We start from the raw sequence: 19,748 nt of genomic DNA on the forward strand, positions 1-19,748 counted from the left end.
AGTTAGAGATTAAGATTTGTACGCTAAATGGCTGAGGATCTGACATGGCTGCAACACATGTCTTTCCCCAACACTCCTGGCCTTATTTAACCCAATTGTTTGAATTCCTTGAAAAGAAAAATGATTCGTGTTCCTCCTCTACATTCCGAAGAACACATCGCTGTCATCATTTATGAACCCGCCATCAAACTTGAAAAAACACATCGAGGTAAGTTCGCCATTAGATGAGTACTACCAACAGGGTGGTTTATATACCCCGGTTAATTATATCACATCGAAATACACTACATTTAACATATGCTTTATCCAAAACAATGTGCTAGTACCCAAATTGCAATCTGTGGAGATGCTAAGCGCCAGTTTAACACAGGAGACTCCCACATCAAACGTTATATGATATGAGCGAGGCGAAGCAAAATTATTAAAATTATTATTAAAATTATTATTATCAGGGTTGGGGGGGGGCAGCATGTGTGTAAAATGTTGGCGGGGGGTGTGGGGGGCGGTGAGTGTAAATTGTTGGACACAAATTAAGTATTATATCGCGATCGATCGATGGCCGGTGGTTGGCGCCAGAGCGAGCTAGTAACTCATTGAATCATAGATGTAGATCGGAAATAAATAAGCTAGATTTTTTTTCAGTGTGAGAAATCGGATGTATGGCGTGTGAAGACAGTCTCTGGTGAAGACAGTCAGTGCGTGTGTCTCACGCTCATTGCGTGAGAGTTGGCAACCCTGATTATTATTAATTATTATTAATTATTCGGCCAAGTTTAATATTATGAGTTCAGGTGGTTGGGCTGCACACAGTTCTAGTTCTATGTGATTATTATTATATTAATTATTATTAATTATTCGGCCAAGTTTAATATTATGAGTTCAGTTGGTAGGGCTGCACACAGTTCTAGTTCTAGGTGATTATTATTATATTAATTATTATTAATTATTCGGCCAAGTTTAATATTATGAGTTCAGTTGGTAGGGCTGCACACAGTTCTAGTTCTAGGTGCTAGAGCTTCTAGCTTCCCTGTCCCGCCATGTGGTGGACAATAGAACCTCAGAAAAAGTCCCCCAAGCTGGACTGAAGTGACCGGTTCGAAATTATTGTTCTGTTTGGTGGTGAATTATGTTTTCATATTAAACGGTGTGTCTACTTGTCTACCTTTCTAGTGTGAATTATTAATATGGATAAAGTTTGGAAATGAATGTCGTGAGGATAATATAGGCTAGTTTTGTGTATTTTGTGTTTGCTAGGCAAATGTAAGGCACTGTTTCCTGTTCACCTGTTGATCGAGTAGGCCTAGGGGTTTTGATGTGATGCTAAGAAAAAAAAGGTTTTTACTTTTACTTTTAATACCTAAGTATTTTTGAAGGCAGATACTTTTGTACTTCTACTCAAGTAAAAAATTGAGGTGAATACTTTTACTTGAGTAATATTCAATGCAACGTAACTGTACTTTTACTCAAGTACACAATTGGTGTACTTCGTCCACCACTGCTAGGGGGCTGCATTACACACACACACACACACACACACACACACACACAAGTGATCACTAGGGGCTGTGGTACGCACACACACACATTAGTGATCACTAGGGGGCTGCAATACACACACACACACACACATGGACGTAGTTTTGATTTCATAAGTGGGGGGGACACAACCTGGGGTGGCGAACTGTTGAGCGGGGGGGGGGGTTGAATGAAAATTGTTGAGCGCTGTGAACAAAAATTGTTGAGCGGGGGGGGGGGGAGCTCGGAGCTGCATGGTCCTAGTGCTAGATTTGTCGCTATTTGGATATTGTTTTTTTAACCGTTAAAAAGTGGGGGGGACATGACTTCGTCGCTACTTAAATATTTGGTTTTAACTGTAAAAACTGGGGGGGACCAAAACCGGCTTTTGAAAAAGTGGGGGGGACATGTCCCCCCCGTCCCCCCCCAAAACTACGTCCGTGCACACACACACACACACACACACACACACACACACACAGTGATCACTAGGGGGTTGTGATGCACACAGACCATGATTGCATTGACCTAAAACCTAAATGTTTTGGAGGGTTCAATTCAACAGACAATCAGTGGAACACATTTTAATAAACATGACATAAGCGATTGATAATGCAAAAAACAGCAGAGCATTGTCCATGACCATTAACATGAAAGTACAAAACAATTTACAAAATGTGGAACACAATGAGAAATGATATTATTATGTGCACAAGTGACAAGGAGATTGGAAATTGAATTACAGTTTTTCTCGATTGTTTACACACATTGTCTGAAAGCATGGCTCATACTCTCAGAACTCGACACACAAATAAAACACACACAATGTACACAAAAGTTCTCAGTTCTCTTTCAAAATGAAACTTTACATTCAGAACAATGTTATCTCTTCTCAAAAATGGTATTTTGTTCTCAGATGACACACACAAACCATCATATGAATAGACATTTATAACAACTGGTTGAACACTGATGTGCTCAATGTAAAACACTATGATGAATGGAAAACACTTCTTCTCCATTCATCATAATGACTTAGGCCTTTTTTTGTTCAGTGTTACACTTACTACAGACAGGAAATACATAAGTGTGTTGTAGAATATTTTAGAATAGTGTTTTTATATTCAGAATGTAACGATACAAAGTTGGAGAGACGCGTGCAGATCAACAGGTCTTTTAATAGGTACACAGAAACGTAAAGTAGTCCTGATGACACAGAACTCCGGGAACAGGCAGGAGTATCAGGCAACCAAATCCGAGGGAGCAGGCTAGGAACGAGATACCAGGACACAAGCAGAAGTCGGAACCAGAACTGTAGCCGTGGAAACGCTTGGTATGCACACATGAGAACTGAGGCAATACTTCGCAACTAATGAAAAGGGAAAGGGGCTTAAATAACAGAGGGACAGACTTGCAGGTGAAATCAATAATCCGGTGATGATCTTATTATGGCACTTCGGGCTGGGGAGAGTGAGGAATTCTGGGTATTTGAGTCCAGTTGGTTGTGTGATGTGACACAGAACACACATACACTGTAACAAATATATTTTATTTTTTCCCACAAAAGCAATGTACATAGTGACATCCCACCCAAAACAAAGTTGGACATACAGTGGTCTACATACCAACCAGAAAAATTTACTGTATACAGTTACAGTAAAAAAAAAAACTATGTTGCATCCTCTCTTGTGTTTCGGTCTGGCCACAGCACCTCATCCACATCACAAGCAATGTTTTCTCTGGCCAAGCAGCGGGGGAAATATCGCCTAGCATGGCGAATCCAGCCATGAAAAGCATCAACCGCTATATCTCCACATGCGTCTTCCATAGCTTGGTGAAGGGGTATACGTGTTTGTGAATGTAGGTCATACACTTTCCACCTAAAATAGGATTGAGGAATGGAGAATATGGAGGGAGATAAACAACTGAAAAGCGTGTGTGGGCAGTGAACCAGTTACCAACCAGAGCAGCCCGGTGGAAACTTACATCGTCCCAAACAACAACGTACCTGAGCTGCTCTGGACCATCTATCTGATCTGGTGGAGTGAGTGTGTTGTGTAGGGTGTCCAGGAATGTGATTAGATGGGCAGTGTTGTAGGGGCCAAGGGTAGCATGGTGATGGATGACGCCGTGGTGGGTAATCGCTGCACACATAGTGATGTTCCCTCCACGCTGGCCAGGAACTTCAACAATGGCCCGCTGGCCAATGATACTCCTCCCCCTCCTTCGTCTGTTTGTGAGGTTGAATCCAACCTCATCAGTGAAGATGAATTGGTGCTCCACTGCATCCACCTCTAGCTCTGTGATTCTCTGAAACACACATGACAGTATCAGAAATAGACATGGAGGAGTCACTAATGTGAAGCACAATCATTATGATTACAATACTGAAATATGTATCATTTATACAGTGTTGAGTGTATACATCAGTTGTGAGATTGTATAGGACTTACTTGCACATAGTTATATCTCAGTTCTTTGACTCTTTCTGAATTGCGTTCAAAAGTCTCCCTGTAGACCTGCTTCATCCTCAGATTATTTCTGCACAAGACACGGTCCAGCATTGATAATCTCACCCTATCAATATTTTGAAATATCTCATGGTTTTCTATTATTTTTCTTTGTATTTTCCATAATGTTATGGCATTATTTTCTAGGAGCATGTTCAGGATTTCAGTTTCCTGTTCAGGAGACAAAAGACGTTTCCGTACACCTCGTGTTGGTAACCTTTCAGTTCTGCAATACAAATAGTAAAATACTGTAAATACTATGCAGGAATACTTTTCCCAAATACTTGAAACATACTTGATATTTACAGTCCTACAGAACATGTCCTGTACTCATTGAGTACTGTATTGATATGCAGTACTGCAGTTTCCTACTGAGAGTTGATTTCTTACCTGTTCTCATTACGGAAAGTCCGGATGATGGATGCTACAGTGTACCTACTCAAATTTGGCTGTACTCTTTGCCCAGCCTCCCTCATTGTTAGACCATAAGTGGCTCGGATCTCTTCAGAGATTGCGGTCCTTGGCCTTCCTCGTCCTCGTCCTCCTCCTCTTACTCTCACTCCATTGGCTCTCACTCCTCTGGCTCTGCCTCTGTTTCCACTGTTGGCATCCATTGCTCCAAAACATAAGAGCTCACCTTTTGACATTTTATGCTAAAGCTCTGATTGCTGATTGTAAACATGTGTGACGTGTTTGCTGATATGATGAGTCAGTGTGCATAGTAGGACAATTAACTTTAGAATTTTGATAACAGTGTGTTCCTTGTGAAAACGAGATTTTCTTCATGAAAATTATGCCAAATGCAGAAAATTGTGTGCAGTGTTTTGAAAAAAGTGTGTTTTAGAACTGCAATTTGAGTGTAAAGCAGGAATTGTGCTTGTAGTTTAGTACAATTGGTTCAGGGGGTTGGTGCAATAGTTACAAGTATTAGTGTGTAAACAACTGAGAAAAACTGTAACAGCTTTGAGAATTTCAGTTCTGACCTGAGAAATTAACCAAATCGAACCAAAACCTTCTTATTTTATCTTGAATAATTTCTTCTAAAGTAAATGATGTTTTTTTTATTAATCAAGATAGTTATTCCACTGGTACACGGTTTAGGCTTCATTTTAAGTTTACTGTTGACGTGTGTGATGTAGTGTGTAGAGTATAGTGTGTAGAGTATAGTGTGTATAGTGTGTAGAGTATATTGTGTAGTGGGTAGTGTGGTGAGTACAGTGTGTAGTGTGTAGTTGTCATGGTTAGCCCCTCCCCCAACTGTCATGAGTGATTGTTTATGTACCATGTGATTTCTGTCTGCCAGTTGTAGACCCCCCCCCCCCCCCCCCCCCCCCCCCCCCCCCACACACACACACACACACACACACACACACTCTGTTCTCTATTCTGAGATTTCTGGTAATCTGAGATGTTGATGCTGCCATCCAGCTGTGTCATGGCATCACTCTAGTTGTGACAATGACTTGACTGGAAAGCAATGTTTCAGTGAGCCCTCATGCCTGTGGTCACCTCTGAACCCCTCCCTTTAGTTATGCTGCTATAGATTAGCCTGCCGGAGCCACATGCTAATCACTGGCACGTGAGCTATGTACATTTAAATCAATGGTGGTTTAAATTCATGTCCACTCAGTCTGTATTGTCTATCTTTTTGCATGCCTCTACCCAAGACAATTCCATGCAAGCACCTACAAGCACCTAGGAGATGGTCTGGCTTGCCGGTGGATGTTCTGATGCCGGGGTTGGATGTGCCATTGCCACAAGAGGACGTGCTGATGCTAGTTCCTACCTGAGGCTCACCACCTGCACTGAAGGGACTGTGACTACTTGGCCTGGGAACAAGAACCTTAACTATAACTGTAGAACCATCCTGCGCACCACGGATTTGTGCGGATTTAATCTCCACCATTATAGGGAGTTTTTCCTTGCCACTGTCACCTTTGGCTTGCTCATTATGGATCTGGACCCATACGTTTGTAAAGCTGCTTTGTGACAACATGTGTTGTAAAAAGTGCTATATAAATAAATTTGACTTTGACTATTCTGTGTGTTTAAGTCTGTCTGTGCGTGTTGGTTTTGTTTCTATGTTGGACTCTCTCATTGACATGACCCTGATACACACACACACACACACACATACACACACACATACACACACACAAACACACACACACACACACACACACACACACATACACACACACAAACACACACACACACATACACACACAAACACACACACACACAAACACACACACAAACACACACATACACACACATACACATACATACACACACATACCCACACACACATACATACACACACACACACACACATACATACACACACACATACACATACATACACACACACACATACATACACACACATACACACACACACACACACACATACCCACACATACACACACATACATACACACACACACATCACGCTCCCCTCAGCGTTTATGCCTCCTCACTCCCCGACACCTGTGGGATTACAGTAGTGTTAGTCCAGCTGGGTGAGTCATGAGTGGACAGACCTGTTGAGCTCTCTAAGCTCTAAGAAGCTTAATGAACATCAGTATGTTTACTGCGGAGAAGGTGACGTAGCACTGGTTTGGCCCTTAATCAGCTTGAGGATCGGGCCTCTAAGAAGTTTGAATGTGTAACCTCTCTATAACCACGCTACTTTTGTGGTAGTTCCAGAGTTGAATTAGACCATTTGGGTGGAGTTTAGTGCAGCCATGTAGCCTTGCGGTACCGTGTGTGGCCGGGAAAGATAACAGAACTGCTGACTCACTGTGCAAGACGTGAAGATGTGTGTGGGGGGGGGGGTACGTGATGTATGTGTGTTCAAGAGTGTGGAGTAGAGTACGTGATGGATGTGTGTTCAAGAGTGTGTAGAAGAGTACGTGATGTATGTGTGTTCAAGAGTGTGGAGTAGAGTATGTGATGTATGTGTGTTCAGGAGTGTGTAGAAGAGTACGTGATGTATGTGTGTTAAAAAGTGTGGAGTAGAGTACGTGATGTATGTGTTCAAGAGTGTGTAGAAGAGTACATGATGTATGTGTGTTCAAGAGTGTGTAGAAGAGTACGTGATGTATGTGTGTTCAAAAGTGTGGAGTAGAGTATGTGATGGATGTGTGTTCAAGAGTGTGTAGAAGAGTACATGATGTATGTGTGTTCAAGAGTGTGGAGTAGAGTACGTGATGGATGTGTGTTCAAGAGTGTGTAGAAGAGTACATGATGTATGTGTGTTCAAGAGTGTGGAGTAGAGTACTTGATGTATGTGTGTTCAAGAGTGTGGAGTAGTGATAAGAGCTGTACTTATCACTACTGTACTTATGTTCTCTTACTTTTCATTGCTCTCCCAGCTAAAAACATAAGCAAAATATTGCTAAAGCCCTATCCGGACGGGATTAGTTTCTCAGGGGGTCCTGGGGTAATTTTCTCTTTTACGGGGGTTCCTCTGTGATTTTAATCCCGTCCGGAACGAGCATGTCCGTGTTTTTCTCAGACGTCCTCAGAGAAAATTACAGGCGGAATTACCTACTGTTTTTCGCTGTACTCCGTGGTCGTCTGGTAATTTTAGTCCCGTCCGGATCCACATGTCTGAGTTTATACATGCAGACATCACCTCGCGTTTAATAAAACAGCTATATGTCCACTGCCACGCACCGTAGTTACACGTTGGGCGCGCGTTTTCACGGAGATCCACGTAAAGACAGCGGCGAGCGAAAATGGATTTACTGGATTTTTTAATGGATTTATTTTATTTTATTTAACGGATTTATTTAGCTATTTACATTCATTAGCGATTTTTTATAATGTGTTTTCTGTATTGGTTTAACAAAATAGCTTAACTTAAACGGAGATCTTAAATGCTGAACTGAACAGTAGTAAAGTTAAAAGTTAAAAAGGAATCATCAGAGTTGGCAGTGTGACATTATTAAACATGCTATCACGTGACAAGGCGATGTCATGTGACCGAGAAAGCCAAAAACTCACGGGTCCTCCTGTTTTTTCAATTGCTGTCCGGATGCAAGAGTTTTATCACTGAGTACAAGGGTGAAATATTTTTCACAGACGTCCCCCTGAAAAACTAATCCCGTCCGGATAGGGCTTAATTTAGCTGCCAGAGTTCTCCCTTACACTAAAGTTTCAGAACACATTATGCCTGTTTTACGCCATGTAAACCAGTGTCTAATGTGTTGTGGTCTAATGGCTCATAATTATGAGTGACATTCTGTGGAGGAGTAGACTCAGTCTGCTCTACTGTCTGCATGAGGACCTCACCAGTAATCAGATGTTCAGTAGATAACCACTAACCAATGAACACTGCAGCTCATGTTCTTGTTTAGTCATGTAAGACCATCGGTCATGTTTGGGAGGGGTGGTTCCAAAAACCTGCATAAAAGAAGAACCCGGTTCTACTGAATTCATAACAACCAGCCTCAACACATGATCGGTCTGCTGTCTGACTGTACCTCACACACATACCTTGGTGAGTTTTCACCTGACACCACAGAGAAGCTGTCACTACCACAGCCACATTCTGCTAACATGTTTACATGCATTTAATTTTCAAGGAAAATGTAAAACAGACTTTATACGTTGAATTCCTCATTACTAAGAGTGTAAATTAAAATATGTATAGTAGTCACTGGGCATTCACTAGATTATCAGAGTATATCATAATATAAAGTCCTTTGAAACTGGGGCAGTTAGCATTAGCTTTATGTCTTGCTAGCTAGTTGTGACAGTGAATGTATGTATTAATACTGACACATGGCCCCTCCAGATCTGAGCCTAGCAGCCCTGTTTATACATACACAACATTTATATATTATTCAGTTATTCCCGTTTTGTGACTTTTATATAGCAATGTCAAAAACATGAAACAAAAATAATTCTAATAATATAGCCGCAAGCGGCGATTGGCGGGTTCACACAAAAATAGGCATTTTAGCCTCAATAGGCAAAAGGAAGCCCAAACGGTCCTTTAGACCTAAAAGTGAAAAGAAGCTGTTTGGGGTTGGCCAGTGTGTGCTCTACATCTGGCTAGGGCTGCATCTATGTGAACAATATAGGAAGGCCTGCATGTGTCTATACATGATTGGGCCTGTATATTACCGACAGAGAGAGATTGAGGGAGCCAGAGACTATGCTTTGTTAATTCACTCCTTGTACACCTAGCACGCCTAACATGACTGCCCGTGTATTCAAAGTATGAATGTAGTCTGCAAAGCCTGGCATTACATGACTGACATGACTGGCATGACTGACATTACTGATATGACTGGCATGATTGGAATGACATCACTGGCATGACAAACAAAAGTAACATGACTGATATGACTGACATAACTGGCATGACTGTAATGAGTGACATGACTGTAATGACATGACTGATATGACTGGACTGAAATGATTGGCATGACATGACTTACATGACTGACATGACTGAAATGACTGACATGACTGGACTGACATGACTGTTATGACTGGACAGACATGACTGGCATGACTGACACATACTATACATATACTATAGATATGCATAAAACTACATACATTTAGGTAGAAGTGTGTATGTGTGTGTGGTAGTGTATGTACTCAAACTATGATAACATATACTAATACATATACATACATAAGCATACTTAGAAATTATACATACATATAGGTATAAAGGTGTGTGTGTCTGTGTGTTTGTGTGTGTCTCACAAAAAAGAAGCCAAATATCAGTTTGTATGAGCTAGGGTTAGTCACTGAGATATGGGTGGGTATGGCTAGGGAAGTGTCATTGTGAATGCTATAGGAAGGCCTGCTTGCGCCTGTATGTGTGTGTGCCTGGTTAATAGACACAGAGAGATCTAGGTAGCCAGAGCAATGTTTACTTAGGGCACAGAGATGGGAGGGGGAATGTGGGTGAGAGTGTGAGAGAGACTGAGAGTGTGAGTTTCAGCTTGCGTGCGTGTGAGAAGGAGAAGGTGACAGAGGGACTTTACATGCATTTTTATGCATTGTATATAATACTGCACTGTAGAGCCATACGATAACCGATTTAGATGAAACTTGATAAATTTGTTCAAGATGGGATTGTGAATGGGTTTGTGCATTTTGTTCAGAATTGGATAAAATATGAAAGAGCTTCAAGAATATGAATATTATATGTATCGATGCTGTCCATTAAAAAAATATTTAGCAAGTATAAGTGGCCTAAGATCCAAAATCTTTGGATAGTTTTTTTTTATTTCACACTCTGTAGAGCAGGGGTCGGTAACATATGGCACGCGTGCCACCGTTGGCACGCCGATGCATAATCACTGGCACGCGACACGCTGGACCAGCATCAGCAAAAAAATATATATATATGGATATATATTATGATATTAATGGATTATACTTTCGCGAGTGTCCATAGGGCGCGACTCCGCACAAATCACGCGAACCTGCGCAATCAGCGGAGGCGTTTATACTTGGCGATCGATCGCGATATAATACTTAATTTGTGTCTATTTACTCCCCCCCCCCCCCCCGTCAACAATTTCAACTCACCGCAATTTTCGGCGATTTGAAAAGAGGAATCAAAAGAGTCCAATTGCATGTTCCCAAGTGGAATTATGTAGGGGATAGACTTGCTTTTTTTGCAATAGTGCCCCCCAGTGGCCAATCGACACCCGGCTGGAGTATGTCATAGGGGGTGCGCACTTGCCCACACCCAAGAGGTTTCGTGCAGATCGACCAATGGTAAGCCTGTCAAACCTGTGCTGATCACTGATTGGCCGATTACGTCAGCCATTTTGGAAGTATGGCGTGTCTGCTTTAGGACCTGGTTCCCATAGGCCCATAGATGATGTCTGCCAAGTTTCATGTGGATCCGCCAATCTGAGGGGATGGAGCAAATTTTTGCATGTTATAGCGCCCCCTAGTAGGTGAGATATGGCAACCTCTGCGAGCTGCCCCAGACCCTCACAGGGAAGCTGTCTGTGAAGTGCCATCTCATTACATGCAAGTTTTCTTAAGTTAGAGCTCCATATGCGCAAAATTTACTATTGAATTTACGCCCTCTCATTTGATTGGCTTATATTGACTAGGTAGTGATGAAATTAACATTTTTGCTGGATTGATTTTAAAGTTCAGACTCTTCTGAACGTTTTGATACCACATATGTGCATGTGTGTAAAAAATTAACTCGAAATCGAAGTGGGCGGATCTAAAGGGTTCTTGAGGCTTTTTTTTTGGCTTGAGCCAAGGAATCCATCAGAAGTGGAATTTTGTTTCTAGGACCTACGGTGTAGGAGATATGGACCAAAACACAAAATGCTGCGCTATAGCGCCACCATCAGGCCAATGTGGGTCATTGTCTGGGTTTCCCTCATTGCACCTCTGGTGCATCTGTCTGCCAAGTTTGGTGTTTCTGGGCCTTACGGTCTAGGCTGCAGTATGTGTTTTACAGCCTGAAAAATAAGAAGAAGAAGAAGAAGCAAAACTCGAGCAATTACAGTAGGTTTCCCACACTACGTGTGTGAACCCTAATTATACGTAAATGTAAGAATGTTTAGTTTCAAACTAAACCTAGTAATAGGGTTAGGACAAACATAGGCTAGAACACTACACCTAGGGTTAGGGTTAGGACAAACATAGGCTAGAACACTACGGTGAGGTCTGGATTCCCACCCTCAGATGTTTCCAAGTTCACTCTTAAATCCGTCAGCAAATAAATATAAATAAATGTGATAATGAACTGAAAACATTACCTATCCCAATATGTAGTAATTACATCACATATCTGGGTGTAAAGATATCTCACCAGCTGTCAAAATTGTTCAAGCTTAACTACAATCCATTAACTAAAACAATAAGTGACGATCTTCGCCATTGGACTACACTTCCTCTTTCACTTGCTGGCAGAATTGCTACGATTAAAATGACAATATTACCAAAAATCAATTATTTATTTTCAATGATTCCCATTCAGCCCCCACTCACTTGGTTTCAGACTTTAAATACCACAATAACTGATTATTATTGGAAGAATAAACCAGCTAGAATCAAACTCACAATGTTACAGAATTCGAAATCATACGGCGGTCTAGAGGCACCAAATTTCCACCATTATTACCTTGCAAATCAATTACAATATATATTAAAATGGATAAAACCTAATAGTACAGATAGATCATGGACTGATTTAGAACAAGCACTATGTAAAGATATACAAATATCCAATTTACCATTTATCAGCCAAACAATTAAACATCACCCATGTTTTTACAATACAACTGTGGCCACAACTCTGACAGCCTGGTGGAATTTTCACAAACTAACAAACTCAGCACTAACACCAACCATCCACTCACCCATCTGGAATAACCTGGACTTTACAATTAATAAAAAAACATTAAATTATCTATCATGGGCTAATAAGGGAATCACACACCTAAAACATCTGTATAACAATACCACACTGATGTCACTACCACAAATAACCCAGAATTACGGAATCGAAAGAACTCAGTTCTTACAATATCACCAGTTAAGATCACTCATCAGTTCAAAAATCAATCCAACTACTCTAGCCCTCTCTACACCAATCTCAGAACTTCTTAACATTAATACAGCAAATAAAACATTATCCAAATTATATAAAATTATATCTCAATTAAATCTTAACATGAGCCTACCGTATAAGCAATGGGAAGAAGATTTATCATCAACTTTTAATACCAACTTTTGGATACAGATATGTAATAATAACTATAGCATTATCACAAATACTAATTTACAACTAATCCAGTATAAAGTTATCCACCGAGTACACTATACCACATACAAAATGTATAAAATGGGATTCACAAACTCACCAAACTGTACACACTGTAATCAGAACACTGTTGATAATTATATCCATGCTATGTGGCACTGCACTCCAGTTAACCTGTTTTGGAATGAAGTCACTACTCATCTATCTCAAGCACTAAATACCCAAATTCATCCAACACCTTCATTATGCCTACTAGGGGACATATCAACCATTAGCACAACACCACAAAACAATAGAACAATCCTAATGTCGCTAGTCATTGCCAAAAAAGTCATCCTCATGAATTGGAAAACAAAAAATAACATAAACATCAATCACTGGAAAAATCTTCTAATATATTATATCCCCCCAGATACACACTTAGAGCCTACCATAAATACAGATACAGACTTAATCTAGACACAACTAACTCAAATATTACATCACAACATAAGCAAATTCAACTGTAGCAAACAAATCACAAGTTCATGATTAAAGTACATTTCTATCTTTTTATAAGCAATATGGTATATTATATATTATTGTATTATATTATGTTATATTATAATATACTATATTGCACTATATTATACCATATACATATTATATATCTGTATAACCCCCTCTTCCTTTTGTTTCTGTCCCCCTTTACACCCCCCCTTTTCTTCTCCCTTTATACCCCCCTCCCCCCCCCCCCCCCCCCCATTGAAAATGTGCTAAATTTATATATGTTTTTATGATTGAATAAACAATAAACAATAAAGTATCAATAGTCCTCCGAAGAGGGGGTGGTGGTGGAAAAAAAAAAATTAAATTAAATCCGTCAGCTGTCAGCTAATTCTGGTAACTATGGTTTCGACTTCAGAGGACGGGGGTACCAGGATATGTTGGTAGAAGGGTACATGGGTAGAAGAATATATGGGTAGAAACAGGGGCGAGGCTAGGGTATTTTTAGTGGTGCTAGAGCACCACCGTGAGGTTGCTCAGCACCCCCTGGCTCAACACATTTTTTAAATATTACATTATGCAAAAAACTTGCTCTGCACCTGCGCAATACTTTGGTATTGTGCATCTGTGAGCACTGGGGGCTGGGCACCCCTAAAGACCAGATCCTAAAATCGCCCCTGGGTAGAAATAAGTGTGTAACTATTATAAAGTTTAGAAGAGATATCCTATGCCATACTAGTATAACCGCAATGTCATGTAATTCTATAACTAGAAGGTAATGTTATATAAGATCAATAATTACCTTGAGGACCTCCACAATCTGGTTTTCAACCTAATTGTGGAGATTGTGACATTTTATGGTCTACTAATGTCTTGAAATGGCAGTTTGAACTGTTTTTTGCAGGAGACATTTGTGTGACAAGATCAAAGCCAAGATGTGCAATTAAAGAAGACGCACACTAACTGGAGATTGACAGCAATAATGGCCAATCAGGACCCTGACGTAACTGAAGTCCTTCAGGCATCAGGACAACCCACTTTAAAAAGAGCAGCTGAACAGGCTCAAGAACATGTTGACAGGTTGTTTAAAGTCTCACTTCACATTGCTGTGACGGGTGAAACAGGAGCAGAAAAGTCTTTTATCAATGTGATTAGAGGTCTGGGTGATGAAGATGAAGGTGCAGCTGAAACTGGAGTTGCTGAAACCACCACACAACCAACCCCTTACCATCACCCCACAATGCCCAATGTGACATTTTGGAACCTGCCTGGAATTGGAAGTCCAAACTTTAAGGCAAAGACGTACCTTAAAGACGTTAAATTTGACACCTATGACTTGTTTCTCATTATCTCATCAGAGAGGTTCAGAGAGAGTCACATCATGCTCGCTAAACAGATCCTGAACATGAAGAAGAAGGTTTACTTCATCAGGTCAAAGATAGACAACGACATCCGGGCAGAAGAAGGGAGGAAGGGTTTTGACAGAGAGAAACTGCTCTCAAAGATCAGAGCAAACTGTCAGGACAGCTTGAATGATTTTGGAAACCCCCAAATATTCCTCATATCCTCTAAACGTTTAAAGGACTTTGATTTTGAAAGGCTTTGTGATGCCATCATATCAGATCTTCCATCAATAAAGCAAAGTGCTCTGCTGCAGTCTGTGCCTGTCAGCTCCATGGTGATGTTGGAGAAGAAGATACGTGTGTTTGAGAAGGCGGCGTGGGCAGCCGCATTGGTCTCAGGTGCAGTTGCTGTGGCTCCCGTGCTTGGACTCTCAGTAGCATGTGACACAGGCATTTTACTGGCTTTCTTCACCAGGTGCTATTACTCTTTTGGCCTTGATGACAAGTCACTCAAAAAACTCTCAGAACAAGTGAACAAACCGTCTCTGAAACATCTGATCAAGTCTCCTCTCGTGTTGGCCCTGGCATCCAAATCAGCAGCAAGACTGCGACTGTCCTCATTATCAGGAGGAGCCGCGGTGGAGTACCTGTGCAGTCTGGTGCCTGGAGTGGGCAGCGCTGTAGCAGCAGTGGTGTCGTTTAGTTTAACACACAGACTCCTGCGGAACGGACTGAAAGAGCTGGCAGATACAGCACGAACTGTGCTGACACAGGCAGGACTACAGTAATAACATAAACTGTGCTGAGAGAGGCAGGACTACAGTAATAACATGAACTGTGCTGAGAGAGGCAGGACTACAGTAATAACATGAACTGTGCTGACAGACACAGGACTACAGTAATGACATGAACTGTGCTGAGAGAGGCAGGACTGCAGTAATAACATGAACTGTGCTGAGAGAGGCAGGACTACAGTAATAACATGAACTGTGCTGACAGACACAGGACTACAGTAATAACATGAACTGTGCTGACAGACACAGGACTACAGTAATGACATGAACTGTGCTGAGAGAGGCAGGACTGCAGTAATAACATGAACTGTGCTGAGAGAGGCAGGACTACAGTAATAACATGAACTGTGCTGACAGACACAGGACTACAGTAATGAAGCTGATGAAGGAATCAGAGAGTTCTAAAACAAGCCACATAATTGGTACTTTAGTACTGCACTTTAGGTTATATTCAGGTTTTAACTCCTTCAAGTCTCATTTTATTTAATGTAATAAAATGTTAATTGCTGATTAAATGTACTGTGGCCACTTGTATGCAAAATGTTTTTCTGTGACTTCCAGCACAAGAAAAATGAATAAAAGCACATTGTACCCCATTGGCCAGTGTGTGTGTCTTCACTGAGTGTGTCTCACTCACAGCAGCCAAAGTCAAGTGTATCCCGGGGGCTAGAGCGCCTGACATCAGGGCTAACCTAAAGGTGCTGGCTAAACGTACATACTCCAAGATAGTGTTGTGATTTTCATCTTAATCCCTTCATAGTTTGTTTACATTACAGTATTGAATCAACAGCTTATCATAATTTATATATTTTGACAAGTCAAAGTATTAATCAAATCTCTAATATTAATCACTATATGTTTTGCTTACATTATATTATTGATCAAGTTGTTTGTTAGTAAGAATGACGGTGTAAGCGCTTGTGTGCCTTCCAATACTCCATGCGTCTGCAGTAGGCTAAAATGGGATGTGTAAGAGAAGGCTCACTGTGACCTTATGTGGTGAGGCCAGGTAGTAAGACCTCGCTTCCAGAATAGTGACAGCTGTAGGTTGAACTATGGAATGTGCAGTTCCTATGTTTAGAAAGGAAAGCATATATAATGGTGAAGAGAGCAGACAGCTTCAGAGCTGCACATGGGGTGACATGATTAGGTAATGTGAGCTCTCCAGAGATCTCTGTATTAAATTAATTAATAGGCCTATGTGTATTTTTTAATAAAAGGCTAAAGACAAGACTGGTAATGTTTTCTTTTGCAATCAACGAACACGCTGCGCTGAGGTAAGAAAAGGTTAGCGCAACATTTTGGTGACCCCGACGTGATTGCAAAATAATTTGGAACTTTTTTCTTTTCATCTAATGACTGACAGTTTGACCGTGCCGGCACAACAATAGTGGTAAAGCAGAACCTGTTAAAACAAATCTGCAAAATTTGAATTGTAACTAAATTGTGGTGAACTGACAGTACTTGGATGATTCTAAATTAAATCCAGTCTTGTCTAAAAAGGTAAAAGTATATGTAACTATGGAAATGGGTAAGAGTCCCATTGGAAAAGGGTTTTAAGTCCCTACCGGCAAAATAAAAGCTAACAAGTTTTTGTGTAATAATGAAAACTAACAAGTTTTTATTTAAGGTTTATTCCGTGGTGTGGCGGTCGATCCGTTCCTTTGACGAGAGGAACGAGACCTACGCAAGTTCGAGTCTTGCTAGCTAGGTATTGATATTAACCTTTGGATCTTGAGGAGTCCATAAATTAATATTATTTCGATAAAGCAAAAAGCCGGATAATGCACCTGAATTGATTGAGGATGGTAAAACCTCACGGTGTCAGAACGGAACTCTCGTTCTATATTTAGAACTTCCGGGTGAGTATCTGTTTTTATCAACGTATGTAACTGGTGAGGAAAATGCAAGTTTTATAAATGGTTTTAAGTAGAATTAATGTTAGTTTTAAGGGTATGGAATACCTTAGTGGAACAGATGAGTGTGACTAGTAAAGTGATTATACTATTGAAGAATATCATAAGCAGTGTGATATTTGAAGGGCTGGCTGTTATGTGACAGTATGGGTGACCAACGCAGAATCGTGTGTCCTCAGATGTAATTAATTATAAAACATTAGAGTCTCGTATGTAATATGTGACTCCTCCCTCATTCGTATTTAATTTATTCAGGTTTCCCCTTTGGTTTGGTCCTGCATATATTTAGTATCAGCTGTACCTTGTGTCTTTGTGGGTCATGTATAATTAAGTCTATTGCATCTGTTTCTGTTCCATGCATTGTTTGCATATTGTATATAAGTTCTCCTTGTGTCTGGTCGGTAAAGCTTAGTGATCGTGCGTGGATATTTTCTCGTCCTGAGATTACTTGTGTTTTACTTCCGAGTTAAATTTCTAAATTTTGCACCCTCCCCTAGTCTCAGACTATACTTTGTAGGTTCATATATTGTCATTGTTTGAGTGTTGAATATGTTTCAGGCCAACCTATAGTCTAAAACTATACTTTAGGGATCATAAAACAAGTCCGGTTGTTAATAAGTTCGTGTGTCGTTTATTGTGTTGAATAAGTTGGGTTCGCTATGCTGGCGGTCTTTGTTATACTTTAAATCAGTGGTTCTCAAACTTTTTACACAAAGTACCACCAACTGTCAAACGAAAAACCTCCACGTACCACCCCCCCCCCCCCCCCCCCCCCAAAAAAAAAAAAAAAAAAGAAAAAGCTGTTTGGCGAGTTTAAGTTGTTGACGGGGGGTTAGCGAACGTAAATTGTTACCGGGAGGATGTAAAATGGACACAAGATAAGTATTATATCGCGGTGGTTGGTGCCAGAGCGAACTAGTAACTCATTGAATCATAGATGTGGATCAGAGGTAAATAAACTAGGATTTTTTTTGTCGGCGTGAGAAATCGGATGTGTGGCGTGTGAAGACGGTCAAATGCGTGTGTCTCACGCTCAATGCGTGAAAGTTGGCAACCCTGCTCATTACACACATATGTTATAATGTAGTTCTCCTGTAGTTCGTGTTGGTAGGGGTTTACAGCACAAAAAGTCTTCGTGCGACATGCCCTCATACTCATATCGCACGGAAACGAGCAAGTTGGCTAAATCTGCGACATCTATGGATTCATCTAACTGCAGTGAGAAGCATTTACTCATTTTAATTCTCTCGGTCAATGTTTGTCTGACGTTGTTCGCCATTTCATCAATTCTGCGAGTGACTGTGTCGTTTGAAAGATGCACCAGATCGAGCTGTTTAGCGACATTTTCTCCGCAAATAATACGAGTCATCCCTTTTAGTTTCTGAATTTCAGGACTTGTCATAATTCTGTTTTAATTAAAAAAATGTGTTGTGTAAAAAAAAAAAAAAAAAAAAAAAAAAACAGCATCTTTTATTTTCCGAGCTCATCTGGCGTACCACCGCGGGGTGCTCTGCGTACCACCAGTGGTACGCGTACCACAGTTTGAGAACCACTGCTTTAAATGGTTGCTGGGTTTGTCCTGTTAATGACAGTTGTTTCTCTGTATCCCATATATATATTGGCTATAAGTCATCGGATAAATTTCTTCCTTCGTTGTTTAACAAATAGCATAGTATGTGCTTTGTCTGAGGTGTTCTAGTTTTGATTGTAAGTGGGTGTATTTAATTTCCTCATAATTTCTTTTATCTTAACGCTAGGTTATGTCATTTGGTATTGAAATCAGGATTGTTTGTACACAGTATGGGTTTTGTCTCTCCTCTGTATTTAGTAACTAAGTAATCAATCTTAGTTGAACGTCTAGAGAAATGCCTCAGCGCGCGCACCTGTTGCGTACACTGTAAAAAAAAACAGTTTTTTTACAGGTTTTTCCCAATAAATTTTACAGTTTTTTCCTGTATTTTAAAATGACAGGGAAAGTGTATTACAATTACCAGAACAAACTGTTTATTTAAAAATGTCATGTGATTTAACAAGAAAAATCTGTATAAATTAAATACATTATAAATCTGTTTTTTAACAATTCTTAGATAATAATTTTAACTAAACAAACTGTAAAAAGAAAGTAATATTGATTAATCTTAATGAGACAAAGTAATAGAATCTTCTGGAATTAATTTCAAGGAAATATTACAAGACAACATTGATGCATGTTTTAATTTAAGTTTTGACATGTTAAATATGTGATTTTCATGTTATAAAAGTGAGTAAAAAGTAAAATGTTCTTGACTGTGATTTATTTTTATATTTATAACATACATAAAGAGTTAAGGCGTTCCAGATCCATCTCATTTTCAATCCACTATTAAATATGCACTGTATCTGTATCACTGTATCTACACTGTAAACCCGGA

General features: G+C 40.2%; 1 protein-coding gene and 1 long non-coding RNA gene across 10 annotated transcripts in view; one reads left to right on the top strand and one right to left on the bottom strand.

Moving 5' to 3' along the window:
• The first annotated feature begins 3 nt into the window (after positions 1–3).
• Positions 4–19,748, top strand: part of LOC143487063 (vitelline membrane outer layer protein 1-like) — a 40,527-nt gene continuing 20,782 nt past the window's right edge. For 2 of the 7 annotated variants that reach the window (XR_013123884.1, XR_013123885.1), the window contains exons 1-2: positions 4–208; positions 5,693–8,532. Coding sequence is in view for 4 of the 7 variants with exons in the window: in XM_076986373.1 (XP_076842488.1) it covers positions 14,267–15,415 (1,149 nt within the window). In the remaining 3 variants the exon portion in view is untranslated. Of the gene's footprint in view, positions 209–5,692; positions 8,533–10,687; positions 10,782–14,169; positions 16,018–19,748 lie in introns of those variants that run through there. The other 5 variants (XM_076986374.1, XM_076986373.1, XM_076986376.1 and 2 more) reach the window with 5 other exon arrangements.
• On the bottom strand, positions 3,046–8,167 carry LOC143487064 (uncharacterized). Of its 3 annotated transcripts, XR_013123888.1 has the most exons (5): positions 8,037–8,167; positions 7,582–7,640; positions 4,416–4,625; positions 3,969–4,251; positions 3,046–3,825 (listed from the first exon to the last, which is right to left on the bottom strand). It is a non-coding gene; the product is annotated as an uncharacterized LOC143487064 (long non-coding RNA). The 3 variants fall into 3 exon arrangements; XR_013123887.1 differs by lacking the exon at positions 8,037–8,167 and having other exon boundaries at positions 7,582–7,696; XR_013123886.1 differs by lacking the exons at positions 7,582–7,640; positions 8,037–8,167 and having other exon boundaries at positions 4,416–5,333.

This window comes from Brachyhypopomus gauderio, unplaced genomic scaffold (assembly GCF_052324685.1).
Source record: "Brachyhypopomus gauderio isolate BG-103 unplaced genomic scaffold, BGAUD_0.2 sc46, whole genome shotgun sequence".
Lineage (NCBI taxonomy): Eukaryota > Metazoa > Chordata > Actinopteri > Gymnotiformes > Hypopomidae > Brachyhypopomus > Brachyhypopomus gauderio.